General features: G+C 41.3%; 1 protein-coding gene across 1 annotated transcript in view; it reads left to right on the forward strand.

Moving 5' to 3' along the window:
- The window catches only part of LOC122794924 (probable ATP-dependent RNA helicase DDX60), a 3,096,781-nt gene that overhangs the window by 2,649,400 nt on the left and 426,355 nt on the right, over positions 1-21,026 (forward strand). Inside the window, exon 34 of the mRNA XM_044063517.1 lies at positions 17,563-17,710. Within this exon, the coding sequence (XP_043919452.1) occupies positions 17,563-17,710 (148 nt within the window). The remainder of the gene's footprint in view (positions 1-17,562; positions 17,711-21,026) is intronic.

The following is a 21,026-nucleotide window of genomic DNA, read 5'->3' on the forward strand; positions in this document are numbered from 1 at the left end:
CATCGTCCAGTTGGTGGTAAAATTCCCCTTGAAAATAAAGTTGTTTTTCAACACTAATTCCATATTCTCCAACACCATCCTGAAATCATTTTGACTCAAGAACCTAAATCTCATAACAGCTCCTCAAACCACTGAAGACCCTTTTGGTGTGAGATTACTAAGAAGAGGTCCTTAACGTCTATAGTCACAAAGTAAAAGTTGTCATTGAACTCAGTTTGCCCTATCTTTGTTAAAAAATTCCATGAGTCAATCAGAATGTGGGGCTAAATATCATAAAAAGCTTTAAGTTTCCTATCTACATACATAGCCAAGTACTGAGTCTTAGAACCTGCTGAGGTTACAATTGGTGTTAATGGGGGATCTAATGGATTCCTGTGTGTGTGTGTGTGTGTGTGTGTGTGTGTGTGTGTGTGTGTGTGTGCGTGTGTGTATATACTTGTAATCCTCCTAGTTTGTTGCTCAGTGATGAGGACTGAGGCTCCTTGATTACTGGCCAGCGTTGGGGCATCACAATATTCTTCAATACTTTTCACCAATTATAACTCTAATAGGAAAGTTTATGATTTTTCATTCATTGATTTGAGTTTTCTTAAAAGATTTTTAATTAATACAGTGTGCTGGATTGTGTAAGCCAGTGAGGAACTTCCAGTTTTCTTCCCTATCTTCTACTTTAATGTGACTATAGAGTTTTATGTACAAGTTAAGAAGGTTGTGCCACTACAAAAATATTGAGTTTAGACCAGTTGTGTTTAGATATTTTGCCTTTTCCTTCAAATAATATACACACACATACATATACACATGCAAATGTACACACACACACACACACACACACACACACACACACACACACACACACACACACACACACACACACACACACAGACACACACAGACACAGACACACACACACACACACAGATATGTATAGGGTTGCAGTTAAAAAGAGATATTTTTTGGCATAGTTAATAAAAGAAAACACTCAGGAAAAATCTCATTGCAGTGTGGTCAGGGAATTTGCTCTTACTCCACTGTTGTGCAATCTCAGAGTTGGTGTGTGTGTGTGTGTGTATATATATATATATATATATATATATATATATATATATTTAACAGGGTGCCTCTCCTTGTAAAAAATATTATTTTTATTTTTTATGCTTTTTAGTTTAAATCCCTGATCTCCATTGTACTGCAGTTTCAGTGCAAACAGTTCAACATTCTGAACTCTCAATCATATAGTCTCAACCATATGAATTTCAGCATTCCAAAACATTGATCATCTGCAAGGAACCCATATATATATATATATATATATATATATATATATATATATATATATATACATGTGTGTGTGTGTGTGTGTGTGTACACATATATACATGGGATCCGTACTGATCCCCAAATGATAACATCACCGAATCACTATCAGCCGGGCATACTTATGTGAAAGTGCTTTTCACCGAAAGCACTTTCTCGTAAGTATGCCTGTTGCGGAGATCTTACTACGGTGCGGATAAGGGAATATTCCCTTTTCCTCACTGTAGTGTGATCTCGGAGTGAGAATATTAAAGTAAGGGGGTGTGGGGGCACAGGGGGGCTTGCCCCCCTGCATAAAAGTAGATTTATTGTTTTTTTTTTTTTTTTTAACACACTCTAACAAAAGCGCTTTTTCGGTGAAAGTGCTTTCATTAAAGTGTGTTCGGTGATTGTGGATTCGGACTATTGAACTTTCGTTCAATAGTCCGAGATCAATATACATACACTTAACTCAAATGATTGAGACCATCCTGAACCTTACACTAAACTGCTTAACATTTGATCTGAAGTAGGATATTCATTTGTCTGCAACCTGTGGGTTATGGATCCGATATCGGATCCGAACCGGCATGGTTTTCCAGCTATGGATCCAAGCTCTCAGCTCCTCCCCTCACCCATAATGCCCTGCTCTACCCTCATGACCTCAGATCTCGTTTGCCGCGCTGGTGACTGGATTTGTATTCATAGCTCTCAGCTAAGTGGTTATTTCTTACCTGTTAAAACAGAAAATTTTAAGTTTTTTGTGTATTTCTGTGAGAAAGTTTAGGTTTCCCTCTTTGATAGTTTTATTTTGAGTTAAATTAAGTAATTTTTTTCCCTCCCCTCGCTGTTGCGTAGAGTGTGTGTGTTGGGCCTGTGTGTCTTTTTGTTTAAGTTACTTTTAGTAGCTTTATAGATTATGGCTGATCAGCCTAAATCTATTTTCTCAAAATGCTCCGAGTGTGGCCATAAGCTCTCACCGGCTGATGGCCACACTCGGTGTGTTAAGTGTCTCGGGGTTGAACACCTCACATCTGGTTGTTCCATTTGTGCAGGGTTCAACCCCAGGGCACTGAGGGAGCGGAGGTCCAAGCTTGTCTTGGCGGGTCTTTTACCGCCAGACTCGGCTCCGGCCTCCGCTCCTTCGGGAACAACTGTGGCTACGGTTGTTCCCCCTGTGGCACCCCCTCCTGCTCCTGGGACTCAACCTCCCGTTTCTGGAGAGGAGAGGGATGCCAGAAAAAAGGACCGGAGGGAGAAGCACCACAAGCGGCGGGCCAAGACCTCTGTTTCGGCCCCGCCAGCCAAGCGGGCTTCTCCCCCGGCTCCGTTGTCGGCTCGGTCTCCTCCTTCTCGGCTCCGGTCCCCTGTGTGCTTTTCACCGGGTCCTGAGGAGGAGGAGACCCGATCTCCATCGAGGCTATCGAGGAGGCACTCCAGGCCTACCTCGGTAGCCTCGTCGAGATCTACATATAGCCTTTCTGATGCTGATCTGGACCGGATGATGAGAAGGTTCATCCAGGCCCAGATGCAGATGGGAGTGTCTTGCCTCCCTCTGGGGAGCTCAACACCCTTTTAAGTCTATTGCTCCTTCTCCGACCCGCTATCCGGGTTCGGAGCAGCTGGAGCCGAGCAGCTTCGAGCCGGGGTGGGTCGGCGCCGATAGTACTTGGTCCTCCGGACCCGACCCTGCCCTCGAGTGCGCCGGATCCGACCTCTCGGAGCCTGGATCCGAGCCTCGGATCCGGGGGGATCAGTGCTCCTTCGGCGCCGTCTGTGTCGGAGCGTACTGTCCCTTCGGATCCGAGCGCGCCGCTCCGTCCACTCTTCGGATCCGAGGGGAGCCGATTGCCGGATCCGTGGGTCGAGGTCGGCTCCCCTTCGGCTTTTGATGTAGTGGAGAGGGCTCTGTTGAGGGTCTCCGGACCCCCGGCACATGTTCCGGCTCCGTCCCGCGCTCCCTCTGCACTGGGCCAGGCTTCCACCATCCAGCCCCTGGGACAGCCCGTTTCTGTGCCCCAAGTTGCTCCTATGGAGCAAATTGCTGCTTGCGAGGACTCCTCTGACAGCCCCCCAGAGGAGGTCCCTCGCAAGCATACGTGCAAAAGGAGGCACATTGACTCCCCCAAGTCTCTCACAGAAGACACGGACTTGGAGGAAGGGGAAGGCTCCCCACGGTCACCCCCCGAGGATGTCTCCTTTGGAGACATCATGGAAATGCTCCGTATAAGGGGGGGGTGGTCTGCCCCCAAGTCTTCCTCGGACGAGTCCGTGTTCTTGGAGGCATTTGAAACGGGCCCGTCTACCTCTTGGGTGTCCCCCCCTGCCGACCCCCTGGTGGACCTTATTACCACCAGGGCATGGAAGGAACCGGACACCGTGGAGCCAATTCCCAAGAGACCGGATAGGATCCTTAGTCCGCCATCTGACCGGACCCATTGGAGTAAGGGGCCTCCGGTAGATGCCATGTTGACGGCGGCGGCCACAAAGAGGGAACTGGCTCAGGAGAGTCCCTCAGTCCACCCACCGAGCAAGGAGTCTCGGATGATGGACCGCTTGGGGAAGCGGATGTTTAGTTCGGCGACCTTCTCGGTAAGGGCGCTGAACTATTTGGCACATGTCATTAGGATGCAGCGAGATCTTATTAAAGAATACGCTGCATCCCCCCCCCGAGTCCATTTCGGAGGAGGACAGAGTTCTGCACTCCACCCGTATGGCCACTCTTAGGTCAGTTACAAATACTTCTATGCGGCTACTCTCCCATGCAACGGAAGGCGCCGCTAGAGCTGCGGGGACAGGACTGGTCACTAGACGTCAGGCCTGGCTCCGTCACTGCGATTTTTCTGAGCCCTTCAAAGCGCTTTGAACGCCTTTGATGGTTCTGCTCTGTTTGGCAAGACCGTCATGAGACGTTGACCCAGAGTGAAAAGGACGGGAAGACGCTGTCTGCCGTCGGAATCCGCTTCTCTGCACCCCAGAGGCCCTATTCTAGGAACCAAAAGGGTCAGAAGAAGATGTGGTTCCGGAAGTCGCAGCAGTCCCAGCCTGCTCCGGACAACCAGTCCTTCCGTGGCAGAGGAGGACAGGGAGGACGCCGCCCTAGAGGCAGAGGGGCTCCCAGAAACTTCGGGTCCAGGGAACCTTTCTCTGAACGGCCCACGCAGCAACCCTGAGGGGTTGCCCAACTGCTCTACTCTGGAGGCAGTCGGGGGACGTTTTTCGGGGCACCTAGCGGCATGGGAGTCCATAACATCGGACCGCTGGGTTCTCCAAATCATATCCAGAGGATATCGCATTCCTTTCCTTTACCTTCCAAAGTTGAAGTCCCTCCCAGACGTCCCACCCGGTCAACGGGAGGCCGCTTTGGCAGAAATTGGCCATCTGCTAAAGAAAAGAGCCATCCAGCCCGTTCCCCCAGACCAGATCGGATCAGGGTTCTACTCCAGATTCTTTTTAGTGCCAAAAAGACGGGGAACTAAGACCAATCCTAGACCTCTCTCTCTTGAATATGGCAGTCCCCAAAGAAAAATTCAATGGTCACTCTGCAATCTATTCTCCCCTTCTGGGAGAAAATCACTGGATGTGCTCGATAGACCTCAAGGACGCCAGACTACCACATCCTGATGGACAGGCGCCCAGGAGGTTTCTCCGCCGGCTGGGAGCCAGTCACTACCAGTTCCGGGTCCTTCCCTTTGGTCTCACCACAGCCCCAGGGTGTTCACCAAAGTATTAGCAGTGGTAGCGGCCCACCTGAGGCTTCAGGGGTGCAGGTCTTTCCCTACCTGGACGACTGGCTTCTTACCGCCCAACAAGGCATCTACTTCTATTGGCGAGACTCCTTTCTCCATCTTGCTCCCTTTCTGGGCATCACAATAAATACAAAGAAATCCAACCTGGCCCACACAGCTCTTAGATTTTATAGGGGCCAGGCTAGACACAAGGAGTTTACGAGCCTTCCTCACTGCGGACAGAGTTCTAAATCTGCAGCTCCAGGTGCGGGCCATTCTCCATTCAAGTTCTGTTCCGCGGAGTTGGTCCTGAGGGCTCTAGGGTCCATGGCATCGGCTATAGCACTTCTTCCTCTTGCCAGGCTCAATATGCGCATTCTACAGTGGACGCTCTTAGTACAGTGGTCATACCTTGCTCTCCCCATGCATCATCCCATAGCGATCAGCAAGGCTTGCAAGCGGTCCCTCTTGTGGTGGCTCCACTCCCGGGTCTCCACAAAGGCCGCCCATTTTTTGCTTCTCCCCCTCTCGCCCCGGTGACCACGGACGCCTCGCCGGGTGGGGGGGGCACTTTGCGGGCCGGACCGTCCAAGGCACGTGGAACGATTCAGAGACCTTACTGCATATCAATGTTCTAGAGATGAGAGCAGTGCTCTTAGCGTTGCTAGCACTTCAGGACTTTCTTCCCTTGGGAACAATTGCATTCAATCGACAACATGTCTGTTGTCTGGTACATCAACAAGCAAGGGGAACAAGGTCTTACCCTCTTTGTCGAGAGGCCATGAGAGTTTGGGAATGGGCAATCTCCACCAATCGCTTTCTAATAGCAACGCATTCCGGTCGGTCCAACATCCTAGCGGACAAGCTCAGTCGCACCATTCTGACCCCTTACGAGTGGTCTCTCAATTGTCAAGTAGCGAACGCATATTCGCACGGTGGGGAACCCTTCATGCGATCTTTTGCTTCTCCCTCAAACACCAAGTGCGACAGTTTTTCGCTCTAATACCTCCTCCCGGAGGTACCCCAAGAGACGCTCTGGTGCATGCTTGGCCACCCGGTCTTCTGTATGCCTATCCACCCTTGCCTCTGATGCTCCAAGTTCTTCAGAAAGCCTCTCGGTGGGTTGCAGAATGATTCTCATTGCTCCATTCTGGCCTCGACAGATCTGGTTCCCCTTCCTAAGGTCTCACTCGGTGAATCCTCCTTGGATTCTAGATCCCACCCCGGATCTGATATCCCATCCATCCTGCATTCCTCCTCCGAATCTGGACAACCTGAAGCTGACCGCTTGGCTGCTCCAGTTCCACTCTTGATAAGGACTCCTGGTATTTCATCACCGGTTAAGGCAATTTTGGTGGCAGCTCATAAACCATCCACTAGAAAGGTTTACCGAAGCAAGTGGAAACGTTTCTCTTTGTGGGCGGAGCGGCAAGGCCTGAATCCCTTCACGGTTCCTCTTCCTTTAGTGCTTGACTTTCTAACCACTTTCTTTAACGATGGTGCCAGCAGTTCCACAGTCAAAGTACAACTGGCGGCAATTTCTCACTATCACATTGGCCATGACTCTAATCCTCTTATGTCAGCCAAATTGTGTAAAATTTTTCTTAAAGGTACTTTTCTTCTCAGGCCCCCTATAAAACAAGCAGTTCCTCCTTGGGACCTCTCTGGTCCTACAGGCCTTGACCGCCCCTCCTTTCGAGCCAGCGGCTACGGTGGATCTCAAATTCTTGTCCTACAAGACAGCCTTTTTGGTAGCCATTACATCGGCCAAGAGAGTTTCTGAACTTCAAGCATTATCAGCTAAACCTCCTTACTTGGTATTTCATCCGGACCGTGTCTCCCTCAGGACCAACCCGTCCTTTCTTCCTAAAATCGCTTCTGAAGCAAACATCAATCAGTCCATTAACCTCCTGTTTTCTTCCCTAAATATGAAAACAAAGGTGAATATAAGCTACATTCACTAGATGTTCACAGGCAACTTAGATTTTATCTGAACAGGACAGCTGGTCATAGGCAATCCGACCAGCTGTTTATTTCCTTTGCAAAATTCAATTTGGGCAAGCCAATCTCTAAAGTTTCTCTGTCCCGCTGGATTTCACAGTGCATTTTATTGGCTTATCAAGCTTCAGGAAGGCCCGCACCGGAGGATGTTCATGCCCATTCAACCCGGTCAGTATCTACCTCGGCAGCCTTCAAGGCTAGGATTCCTCTAGATGATATTTGTGCAGCAGCCACGTGGGCTTCATCTCATACGTTTATTTCCCACTATAAGTTGGATCTTGCATCTAGGGGTAGAGCATCCTTTGGCTCCGCGGTGCTCCGGAATATCCTTCCATAATGGCCGCCCAAGATTCAGGTAGCTGGGGACTCTGTCCCACAGGTTGCAGACAAATGAATATCCTACTTCAGATTTAGAAGTTATGTACTCACCATAACGTTCCATCTGAGTAGGTGTATTCATTTGTCTGCAACCATCCCGCTCCTATCCCCCTGGCCTTTCAGTTTCCTGCATATTCTATGTTACCCTTTTTAGGGTGTTGTTGCTTTGGCAAACTCGATCTGAGGTCATGAGGGTAGAGCAGGGCATTATGGGTGAGGGGAGGAGCTGAGAGCTTGGATCCATAGCTGGAAAACCATGCCGGTTTGGATCCGATATCGGATCCATAACCCACAGGTTGCAGACAAATGAATACACCTACTCAGATGGAACGTTATGGTGAGTACATAACTTCTAATTTCCCAATGGATTAAAGGAAGGGAAACCAATCAGTAAAAAGTGTCAGTACTTTGCAGTGGATTTCTGGGAACTGCTTATTTAGTGAGTTTTAAGTAAACATAAAATTAAATAAATAAGGTAGCGGCACAGGCCTGTGTTGCACATGTGCAGGGTTTTGACACTCAGATTATATGTAGGAAGTACTCACAGTGCCTTTTGTTTAACTTAAAAAAAAAAAAGAAAAAAGTAAACAAACAAGCGAGTGTTGTGTTTAGCACATAAGCTAACTAAAATAGTGGTGCTGAACATAATTTTTTAATGAACTTGTTTCTTTGGCTGGCCATGGGCCACCCGGGAGTTGTTACACTTGGGTGGTTGCCATTTTTACCCCTATTATAATCCTCCACTGCTTGTCCTAATTTGCTCTGAAAAGACTTGCATCATGGTTTGTAATTAAAAATTTATTTTATGGGTTAGACTTTCAAGGTGGCTGCACACTGAGTTACAGCTTAATTTCAACTCTCCCAGCATGAAAACAGAAATTCAGAAAAGAGAGTCAGTGAATTTTTCTTTTCAGGTAAATTTCAGTAACTGGCTAGTAAGTGCACTGCCTGGATGCCAGCAAAAAATAAAGTAAGAGAACCTGAAAGAACGTTGATCACAAAAGGTGAGGAGGAAACACTGGCTGGGAAGAACCCTGCAGCTGATCAGAAAAAGCAGTTCAAGCCCCAGCTTTGGTGCAAGGCATTACTTCCAGTACAGTAGAGGAAAAAAACAAGTCAAATGTACTCAAAGTTGATTAAAATAAACTCAAAACTGAAGGAGTCTATCAACTCTAACAAGAAAAGGCTGGGAAAAATGGAAGAAGCTTTAAACAGGCATTCAGATGAGTTGATAAAACTGCAAAAATCAGAGGTCAAAATGAAGAAAGGTCTGCGTATCAGACTGCTCAGGATAAGATGTTTCAAAAAATGGTAGAATTAAAGGACAGATCATACAGAAAAAAACTCAGATTTTCTGCTGTACCAGAGAAACTAGAAGTTGTATGGAAGGCTTTCTACATGGCCCACCTCATAAAAAAGGTATTTCATCCAGGAACAAGGAGGTCATAACACCCCTATACTACTCCCTTATCAGACCCATTATCAGGTACAGTGCCCCCTTTGCCATGTAACTTGCCAAGCATATAGTAGCTGGAGAGACCACAGAGGTTCCTGACCAGTAACATTCAGGGTCTGAAACACCTATCCTATACAGATAGGCTAAAAGGTCTGTCCTTCCACTCAGTCTTATACAGACTGCTCAGAGTTGACCTGTCTCTGGCATACAAGGCCATCTCATACCTAGCCTTGAAGGAGTTGCTGCATATCCATAAGTCAAACTCCACTTGCACAACCCAAGGCCTCAATTTGATCTGTGACATTAATAGAACTTGTTGGTGGGATAGATATGTGTCCCAAAGACTCCCCCATCTGTAGAATAGACTTCCTCTCCTGGGATCCCACATGTGCCCTTGCTGTACAGGGGAAACAAGTGCTGACTTTGTGGGAACATGGGTGAAATTCTTGGCTAGGCTCATAAGGGTATCCGGGCCAATAGCCTAGTATCATCCTATGAACCTATGAACAGACTGCATTAATTTTATGAAAACACAATTTAAGCAACTGGATTGGTAGTCCACAGCAGGAGTTGTTAAATGAAAGGGCACACCATGTGTGTGCTGCAGTCCTAGCCATGAGAAAGTAGCCCAGACCTTTAATATTACAGATGCAGTCCTACCAGAAGAAAGAGTTAAAGTATTAAATGTGAGGGACAGTAGAGTATTTGTAGAAAATGATTACTCACTGTAATCCAGGCAGAAGAGGACTAAATTCATTCCAGCAGTCAAGGAATGTCAAGAAGTAGATGTGATATTCAAGCTGCTGTGTCCATCTATCTTCAGAATAAATAATTTTTGATACAGAGCATGCTAAGGTGGAAATACAAAAGTTTTCCCAGCAAAAATTGTGCTAGCAAACAGAAGGGGGGTCTTCCTCTTATTTTTCTGATAATAAAGTCCATAGAGTGACTATGTCAGTAAAACCTTTTCCCAATGTTCCAAAGGAAAATGTTTGAGAGGCAGGAAAAAAACACAAGAGGTGACTAGAAAAACCTGGAATATGTTGGAAATTAACCAGAGACTGGATTTGGGAGATGGAGATTGACAGAAAGAAAACTAGAAACTCAAAAACTAGTGAATAAATGTGGGATTACACATCATTAATTGCATTTCTGAAGTATGACAGAAGAAGAAAACCTGAAAATATTAGACTTTTTTCACTTTGCTACACTTGTAAGGGATTCCAAAGCATATGCCCTACTTCATGTCACTAATGTTTGGAAGAACATTTAGAAGAAGAAAAGAGTAAGGAAAGAGTTAACTGTAAGTAAAAGAAAATTTTGTTCTTAACAGTATTTTTATAATACACAACACATACTGCATGCTATAAAGTAAATCTGTTTAGTTATTTTTGCTTATAATAATGATACTAAAGTAAACAGGTCCTTTTTCTTTCTTCTTTCTTTATAAGAGTAAAGTTTTAAGAAATGTAGGCACTGTAATGTAAAAAGGGAAGAAAGCCTGGGCAAATGAGCATGATATAAGAATCACTGATATGCTTTTTCTTACTTTTGCATAGGGGAATGATTGGATTAAGGCCCTCCTCCTTTTAAGGAGAGGCAGATAAATAAAAGAACATTAAATATAATGAAAAGTTTCCCTCTAGCGCATAAATGTACACTGTGCAATGTGGTTAGTGAAAAGCAGCCATGTATCTGGTTCTCATTTTTCTGTGGAGACAATCTGATGAGAGGCAATAAAAACAGAGCACTTCTTTCTTTCATTCAGTGGCTAGGAGATAATGTTTTGTGAAAGCATTCAAGTTGTTTTCTACATCTGGGAGAGTAATAAAGATTAGACAAAACAGACTTCACTTTTTGGAAGTAGAAGCATAGGCTACACGTTGCATCTTGGCATGGATGACCTTCATTGTATGTTAATTCAAGCATGTGAGTATGGCTGTCAACCTGGGACAGTTGTTCCTATTTGGAAGATTAAACTTCATTATTTGAAGGTGTGTATAGTTTTGTGAGTTAGTATTAAGTTAACAAATTTTGGGGTCTTCTGGGTATGTGTTTGTTTTTGTGTTTGTGGGTTTGCATTAAAATAAAAAGTTTTGTACGTTGTGACACAGCTCCAAATGGATATGATAAGAAATAACTCTATAAAAGATTAATGTGCCAAACATTAGTGTATGCATGTAACACAAAAGCTGAAACTAGACATTTAAAAAAGGCTTTCATATATAACAGTTGGGAATAACAACTTCTTACCATAATGGCACTTTCCATATTATCTTTAAATCTGAATAATCTCGTAGATATATACAAAAAAGAAAGAGTAGTGAACTATATTAAAAAAAAAAACGGAGAGTAAAATAGCTATGCTACAGGAGACACATTTGGAAAGTGTTGAGCATGTGAATTTGATAAGAAAAGGATTTCAGGATGGTTATTCAGCGGAATATGTAGAAGAAAGGAAAAAGGGAGTACTTATACTAATTTTGAGAGGAGAACCAATAGTGGTAGATGAGGAAAAGAAGATATTAATGGTACATTTGTAATATTAAAGGAGTAATGGCGGGGGAGGAGGATTACAATGTCATGTTATATTCCACCTAAAACTGCTGCAATGAAGCTTAAGAAAATTCTGGGAGAAATAATCAGCTTTCATCAGGGGAATAGTAGTTGTAGGTGTGGACTGGAATTTGATTTGCAACAGTGAGGCTGTATCTGGGAGCCTAGAAAGGAAAATATAACAAAAGAGGGTACATGTTCGAAGAAATTTATGAAAATATTTGGTAAGAAAGATGTGAATTCAGTAGTAGGAGTTTAGAAAGGCTTTATATAGTATAACCCAAGATACAAAAACTGGGCTAGGCTATGCAGAAATTGTATTTCACAGGAACATGTCCATTTAATTGAAGGTTTTGATCTGCATCCAGTAACTATTTCAGTTGACTTGCCAATAGTAAGCAAAATAAAAATGCAGGGTGATGAAATAAAAATGAGACACTGGTGCTTCCCCACCTATCTGATAAAAAGAGAAGAATTTAAGGAATTGATATGGAAGTTATTGGGGAGTTATTAAAGAAGATAAAAATTTCTTCTGATAAATTAGCTAGGGATTGGGATAAAATTAAAGTGGAATTTAAAAATAAGGTGAAAATAAAAGAAAAACAGATATGGTTAATAAGTAACAAGAATTATTCAGAGGGACTAACAAAGGTTAAAATGTTGCAGAATGGGGATATCTCACAGAACAAGAAGAAGCATAATTGCAGATTGCTAAAGAGAAAATAAGGGACTAACTCAATGATATGCATGAGTTTAGAAAGTTTGCTGTTTAGCAACTGTTTTTTGATAATAACTCCAGAGCACAAAAACTTTTAGCACAACAGTTCAGGCAACATTAAGTAGAAAGGGTTGTTGCCAAGCTTAGGGAGCCTATAACAAGGAAAATAACCATAGATCATGTAGAGGTATTAGAAATATTTTGGAAATTTTATAAAAATCTTATAAATCAGAGAAATGTGGAAGTGAAAAAAGTACAAATGGAAATGTTTATGAAAGAATTAAATATGTCAATGTCAGAGGTAGGTGAGACTCAATTACTAACAGTTAGAATTTGAGGAGATGATGTGTAACCAATCTATAGGAAAGTTCTCAAGAATGGATGGTATTCCTGTTGAAATTTGGAAGCTAAGAGGAAAGAAAGTAATAAAGATCTCGAAGGTTTAGTTAAATTGGGCAGTGCAGTGGCGCAGCACTTAGCGTTATTGCCTCATAGCAAGAGGTTCTCTGGTTCAATTCTCAGCTGGGGTGCCTTCTGTGCATTCTGCATGTCCTCCCTGCATTTGCATGGGTTTTCCCCGAGTGCTGTGGTTTCCTCCCACATTCCAAAGACATGCATCTGGCCCTCCACTGAAAATGGGCTGTGTCACAGTCAGACTTTCCCATTAAACAAATGTTAAATAAATAAAAAATAGTATATTAAAAAGAATAGAAGCACTATCTTCCTGGAAAAAAAGCTGTGGTGGCTGTAGTGATGTAGTGGTGCTACCTAAAGATGGTAAAGACCCATCAGATCCAGCTTCATATTGGCCCATTTTGATTTTAAACCATGATTATAAAGTGTTTATGTCTATATTGTCTAAAAGAATGAAAAAAAGTGATGCCAGAATTGAGTTTTTTGTGGAGAGGAGGCAAACATTTGACAATATTAAAAGAACAATGATGATCCAGAGGGAAGCAGAATGTAAGAAAATGCCATTGTTGTTGGTGGGACTTGATGTATTGAAAACATTTCACATAGTAAACTGGGATTTTTTGAGTAGGGTAATGGAAATGTGTGCATTCCATGATAAAATTCTAAGGTTGATTAGAAGAATATATGAGGGATCACAGGCAAATATTAAAGTGAGGGGATTCCTTTCTGATAAGTTCAGTTTGAGCAGAGGAACCAGGCAGGAGTGTCCTGTTTCCCTTTTGTTATTTGCAATGTATTTGGAATCACTGAAAGAAAACAAGGGACTCAGAAATTGAAGGATATAATTGGTATGGTAGTCAAGAAAAGCTGGCTTTATTTGCAGATGATATTTTTTGCCTGATGAATCCAGAAAAGGACTTTTCAGTATTGTGAAACATTCTGAGACAGTTTTATGTCTTTTCAAGATACAAAATAAATGAAGATAAAACAAAGGCAATAGCCACAAACTATGTACCCACACACAAATTGGTTCAGCAATACCCATATTTATGGGGACATGATAAAATGAAGTACGTGGGAGTATGGATTAAAAAGGATTCTGTTATAGCAGCTAAGGATTTGTGGGAAGAGACTAAAAACATAATACAAAAAATGAGAAATTGGAAGTTCTGTTTTATGGATATGGATATCAAGTTACAAGCGTCGAAAATGTTTTAGTCATTTACGTTTATATACAGGTCAGGCATATTTTTATCAACCAGATGTGAAGTTGTGAGTAGCAATTAATAAAGATTTGAAGGATTTTATCTGGTAAAGGAAGAGGCAAGAGTCAAGTGGAATATGGTGATCCATCCAATAGAACAGGGTGGTTTGGGATTTCCTGATTTAAAGAGATAGGGGTTGGGAGAATGGCCTAATGGTTAAGGTGTTTGCCTTACAAACACAAGGTGCAGGGTTCAAGTCTCACAAGGGATAATTGGCTAGGCTTAAAATGGCTCGCAAGGGCAGTTAGCTTAGTACTAATCTATGAACCTATGAACCTATATTTCAGAATGGCACACATAAAGCAGTTATGCAATGCACAAGCAGAAAGCTATAATTCAAAATGGAAAGGGATGATGATAATGATGAAATGGGGAAGTCAAGAAACAAGGAGAGACTGGTATTTTGGATGTGGATCCTTCAGAAGAATAACAATAACCACACAGAATATTATATTCATAAAGTAGCAGAAAGTATTCTGAGCCAACACGGGGATGGAGAAAGGAGATTCTGACTATAGGGATGAGTGCAGTCAGGATTGCAGAGTATAGGCAAGGGTGCTGGAATTTACTGGAGAAAATTGGCAAAGGAGCCAAGGTATTGGGAGAAAATAATTAGAGAGGGAAAGGTAATAGAATGAGAAGAAGCCAAGAATTCATTTGGACTGCAGGCTAGAAACGGTATTCCGTATCAAGAATTGATATCAGAGTATTGACAAAGAGAAAGAAGTAGGAGATCCTAAGCCTGGTAGCGTTTTTAGTAGAATCTAGAATAGAAGCTGCTGTTAAAAAATTATAATTACTAGGGCATATAAAATAATTGCATCATAACTATAGTAATTAATGAGAGGGGATTATAAAAGGATGGGGAAGAAAGATTAGATAAGCAATTCACAAAGAAACAGTGGGGTGTATACATAGCTCTCAGATATGCAATGTTTAGAAGATTTAGGATCTGTGTTTAGAAGTGTCTGCATAGGTATTTTTATACCTCAAGCAGACTCCTCAACAAAATTTTCCTCAGGTAGACTGCAAATGTTGGAGGTGTGATGGGGAAAAAAGAGGTAATTGGGAATATATTTTTGGGAGTGTAATGAGTTAGCAGACATTAAAAATTCCCTGCAGAAATACTGTTCAAGCAAATTGGTGTAAATAAGGAGATTATTTTTTGAGCCATGATACAGAATCACAGTTGCCTAGACTTAGTAAGGTCTTACTGAGTTTAATTCTGGTGGCTGCCAAAAAAGCAATTCCTAAAAAATGGAAACCCTAAGTCTAAACCAACTGTACTAGCAATAGTGAATATATTAACTGGAAGTGGGATCTTTAGAAAAGGGTAAGAGCAAATTACATAGAAAAACGGGAATTGTGGGAACAATACGTACATAATAATGTTTGGAGGAGGAATGAGGTTTAAAGGAAGGCAGGAATTGAATGAGCTTTGTAATGTTTGACTGACAATGACTGGATAGATTATAAGTGATGTATAGCATTTGCAACTGAAAATGTGTCAGTATGCTTTGTTTTCATTTATATACATGTATGATTGTATATGTCATAAGTGATAATTTAACAAAGATGTTTCTTGTTTAAAAAAATGTTTTATGAGCCAACCACTATTTAAAAGTTGTTTCTCGACCACAATTGTATCTACTATTATTATTATGTTTAATAGTCAAAGTGTCATTTTAAAATGTTACTTTCTACAGCCAGTTGGCCCAGGTTGTACTTGAGAAAGAACCTTTGGAGTAGTAAACTTACTAGGGTAACAAGTTTATTAATAAATAAATAAACGGTACTTACGTATTATCGCAACCACATTTGTACTGTCATATAATTCCTAATGTATTAGTAAGTACCCATAATGTTTGCACAAAATGACTTTATCTTTGAAGAAAAAGGGGTGTGTAAACTCCTACTTACTATTGTATGATATTGGTTGTGAAACACAAAAAGGAATAAGAAACGCAAGCAGGTCTTTGTCAACCTACTGCAAGCGGACAACATTGTTCATCCTAAAATGAGCAGAAAAGCAGGGGAACTGTGAACCTGTATGTGTTCTACTTCAGAATCACAACACGGAAATCCTTCTCAGCGGGAAAACTGTGTATACCACTGATGTTACACCAACCATTCAGATAACTTCCCAATAACAGAAATAATGACTCCACATTTCACTAATATAGCAACACTGTCTTACACGCAAGCAGGTTGTGAAAATATGGTGTAACTAAGCGTTTTCACCCCCAGAAATACAGGGACAGCTTAGTTATTCTTACTGAAGTAAGGCTACATAAAAACTATAGTGTTGTTCATTTCAGTATTACTAAATGTAAAATGAAAATAAAAAAATGTTTTACAGGTGCAAAAACATAATGAATTATATGACGTCACAAATTTGGTTGCGATAATATGTAAGTACCAAATAAACATACTCACTGATAAGCTGGAGTCAGGTACCTTGCATAACCTCATTTGCATTCCTCACTTCCATTTATCTGATAGTTCTTTTGCTTGTTAAAGAAAATAATTAAATAAAAAAAATAACAAAGTCTTAATATTCAGAAAATTTTAATAATATAGTATTGCTGCATTTCATAGATATCTGTCAGAACCTTAGACTAACATGTTTTCACATCTCTCTCTCTCTCTATCTCTGTCTCTCTCATTTAGTTAAACTACAGCCTGTATTGTGTATTAATTGCATCGAGCATCCATAAATGTTAACATATTAACTTATTCTTTTGGTAGTCCATGGCTCTTTCATTACATTTTACTCTATGAACTAGGTATTACTGCAAATTTACATGTTCTTATAATCAAAACGTTTATCTCACAAAGAATGCTTGCTTAGACAGACTTCATTTTCCTCCATGCATATCCCTTATTATGATTTATTTTCCCATTAAATGTCAGAGTTGTTTCCTCAGCAGTTATCTTCTCTCCTAAATGAACAATGACTTCAGTGTAATGTGCAAGGAGAACCTTTAGATTTATGACATGCCATGTCCTGGTCTTCTAAAGTATCAAACTTTCACACACACGCACGCACGCACACACACACACACACACACACACACACACACACACACACACATACACACACACACACACTCACATATCTGTGTTTAATGTGTATAGTTGTTATACTAAGCAACTGAGCTTCACACAGTTCTTTTGTACACTGGCATTTTCAAGTGTCTTTTTCAGCCAATGAGAATGAAATGATATACTTCCCTTTCTAAGCAGAAGTAGATATTCAAGCAATGTTTCTAATACTTGTAGCTTATTTCTTGATGAAAGACTCCTGTTAGTCCAAAAGCTTGATTAATTCTAAAACCTTTCTTGGTTCAATAAATGTTCTTCCATCTCCTCTGTGTTCCAGTGTCTATTTGTGTATTCTAGGCATTCTCAAACTTATTTTCTACATTCTCCACACAGTACTCTGTCAATATGTACATATAATTTATAAGTTGTGGCAAGCTAATGCAGCACCTACAAAATGCCATGTATCCTGGCAAGGTATCATAATCCCAAGAAAAAACTTACATTCCTAATATTCTCCTGTTTTTAGACGGTAATCTGTAACACTTCTTACATTTCCTGTAAAGCTAGTGAAATTATTTTCAATCCCGTGAAGCAGGGATGTCATACTCTAATCTGCATCATTTTAACTGTAAGACAAATTAACTATTGCATGGATAAAGCACTATTGATATAAATGATGATTATACCATGTTATGTTCCATTTAGGTGATTCTTGAGGAGCTTCCTCCAGAATTTGCTGCTGCAGCAGAGGAGTACAATGATGTGGTTGACAAAATATTTGGCAGTTTTTTACTCTGTACTTCAAAATTTGCTGATATGGAGCAAGAATATCAACTTCCTCTTTCAAAGATATGTAAGTACAATACCTCTAATGCTGCTATTTTGTCATAAAGCAAGAAGAGTCAAGGTTCTTGTTTCTCAGTCATTGCAACCTCTGTGAAGCAATTCCTTCTGAAAGTAGCTGTGATTCACTGGTATAAGAGTTGTTTAAATTTCAGAATGTACTATTTGTGTACGCCCCATTCTGCTCCTCTGCAACAGTTGTATACTTAACTCATTTTGAAATTCAGGATGCAGTCATTGTTGTCTGTCATTCTAATTTCTGGAAGTTCCAAGATGGTTGTACACTAAAGTTTGATTTCAGCTCTCCCAGTATGAAAAAAGAAACTCAGAGATAAGGGCAGTGACTCTTCTTCTTCTTCTTTTGGCTTTTCCCGGTTAAGGGGCACCACAGCAGATCACCTGTCTGCTCATGATTGGCAGTGGAGTTTTTTACAGTGTCGAGTTGCCAGCCTGGTGCCCAACCTTCCACAGAAGGCACACACACGCACTCACGCCTAGGGCCAATTTAGAGTGTCCAATCCACCTGCAGCATGTCTTTTGGGAAGTGGGAGAAAACTGGAGCACCCGGAGAAAACCCACGTGACCACAGGGAGGACACGCGACCACAGGGAGGACATGCAGACTCAGCACAGAAGGCACCCCATCCAGGGATTGAACCAACACAATGCACCAATTACCAATACTTCGGAAGATAATTCTGAACCTGCAGCACCACTTGCACCAATTTTACCAACAAACCAAGCAAGTGTTTTACCATCTATGGGTACTTTTCTTAACAATAAATACAGCTTTAATACTAACAATGACAACAATGCTCCTTTGGATGCAGAAGAACAACAGAGGGAGAGTTCTTTCTCTGATCAAATTAACCTTTTCGACACCAAGCTTTTCAGATGTAGGAAACTCCAACTGGAGGTCTCGTATTTACAAGAGTGCATTACCAAAAAAATCATACCCAAAGGCTTGCGTCAATGGCGTTATCCAGCTGGATTAATACATGATTCTTTATTTTTTAAAGAATTGATCCAACTTTTTGACAGGCAAGGTATGGAATTTTTACAATCTCTTATTAATTATTATAATCAAGAAATTAATAACCTTAAGAGTGATTTAGAAATTTTGGAACATACTATAGTGACTCATGGTGACTTTTCCTGTTACAAATATGACTATTGTAGAATATATACAAGCATACAGGCAACTATGGATAAAATGCTTGCCACTAAAAAGAGGAAAATAGCTAGAGACTTGTATGATTATTCGAATAATGTTGCTTATCCTAAGCCTCCATCTAATAGTAGCCCTGACAAAAATGACATACATAATAACAACAGGGTTGATGGAACCCACGACCAAGGGCAAGCTCATTCTTTTAACAATATTAGTAACAATGAAGGTAACGGGTTAAGACGTAGCGAAAGAATTATCAATCGCAACAACAACACTAATGATACTAATGCCAATGATAACTACCATGATCGACCACACGTGGTTAACCCCAATGATGAGCAAAACAATAGTGACCAGGGTTTTCAGACCGATCGGTCTGGTCAACAGAACAACCGATGGACCAACCACAATCAAAGGAACAGGAGGAAACAAAGGAGGTGACAGTTTCAAACCAGGTGTATGGTATTGCTCCTTCCATACATGTAAGCATGCAAGGTGACTTTAAAATCTATAACTATACAAACCTTGATATCCAGCAAGACATGATTAATTTTCTATCTAAAGGGCTAACTTACATCCCTGGTAAAAGGATGGATTTAGCCAAAACAATCATTGATTTGAAACTGTTCGTAAGCAAATTAAACCTAAATTTGCTCATGGGGGCGAGTTCAGCTGAAACCAGTTCTATCAGGGTTCCTAGTTTGTTTAATCCCCCCCTTCACCCTAGACTATGCCTTTTTGAAAAGATTTGTGAAATGGATCTAAGGGCTAGCTCCGAGAAAAAACATTTATCAACAACTAAAAACATCCTCAGCACTTCTGAACAGGATTTTCTCCATCTACTTAATGACTGTAACATCAGGGTCATGTATCCCGACAAGGGAGGAGGCCTTGTGTTTATGGATAATTTCATTTACGTTGAAGCAATGCAAAAACATCTTAACACAAACGTTTATGAAAGAGTGTCCCTTAATGAAGTCAATCAGGCATATAGAAAAATTAGGTCAATATTGGATGACTTGTTTTTAGAGGGTTCTATAGACAAGGATCTATTTCAATACTTGTCAATGATTGCACCCAAAACACCCACCTTATTTGGTACTCCTAAAATACACAAATCTCTTAATAGTCCCCCATTTAGACCTATAGTGGATGGTAGGGGATCCATCACACACAGTTGTGCCAAATATATTGATTCTATTTTAAAACCATTGGTTGATAGTGAGCCTCAGATATGTAAAGATTCTTGGGGTTTTTTAAGTACCATAAACAGACTAGACTACCAACTTGAGGCATGCTTTATTACCATAGACATCAAAGACCTCTACACAGTTATCCCACAGGAAACTGGACTTAAATGGATCAGGGACTTTTTGGTCCTAAAAAAAGTAGAGGAGAACACCATATATGTAATCGAAACCTTATTGGAAATAGTTTTGGCAAACAATTTCAAGGTTTTTGAGGGAAAACTGTATTTGCAGAAGTCGGGTGTAGCAATGGGGTCACCATGTGGGGGTAGTTTTGCCAATGCCATCATGGCATATTGGGAAAATGAGTTACTATTGCAGAACAGTCTTTACCAACAGCATGTCTCCTGGTATACAAGATACCAGGATGACATGTTCTGCATTTGGAGAGGAGATAAAACTCTTATTCCAACCTTTATCCATAACATTTCAACCATGACAAGTTTCCTTGAGTTTACATACAATATTGACGACATTTCGATTAACTATTTAGACATTCTTTTAGTGAATGACAGATGTAAACGTAGGTACATCGGTAGGATTTACAGGAAACCTACACATTCAAATACCTTTTTGCATTTTTCAAGTAATCACCCCTACCATCAAAAGAAGGCCATTATAAAAGGTCAGATGGTTAGGGCAGCCCGAATGGTGTCTGATGATGATGAGTTTGAGACTGAATGTGAAAACCTGCAAGGCATATTTATGCATAGAGGCTACCCTGCTTCCTTGATTGACAATATAAAGCAAGAAGTTAGTCATAAAAGAAAAAACGGGTATTTTCAGCCTTTACTTAGTGGGTTACAGCAACAGCCCATGCCAATGGAATCTTTATTGGATAACAAGAATAATAGGGTTTACATGACCAGCTTCTTATCGACGTTTTCCCTAGATTATGTATTTATCAGG

Source organism: Protopterus annectens, chromosome 2.part1, assembly GCF_019279795.1.
Source record: "Protopterus annectens isolate FY-2018-M chromosome 2.part1, PAN1.0, whole genome shotgun sequence".
Lineage (NCBI taxonomy): Eukaryota > Metazoa > Chordata > Ceratodontiformes > Protopteridae > Protopterus > Protopterus annectens.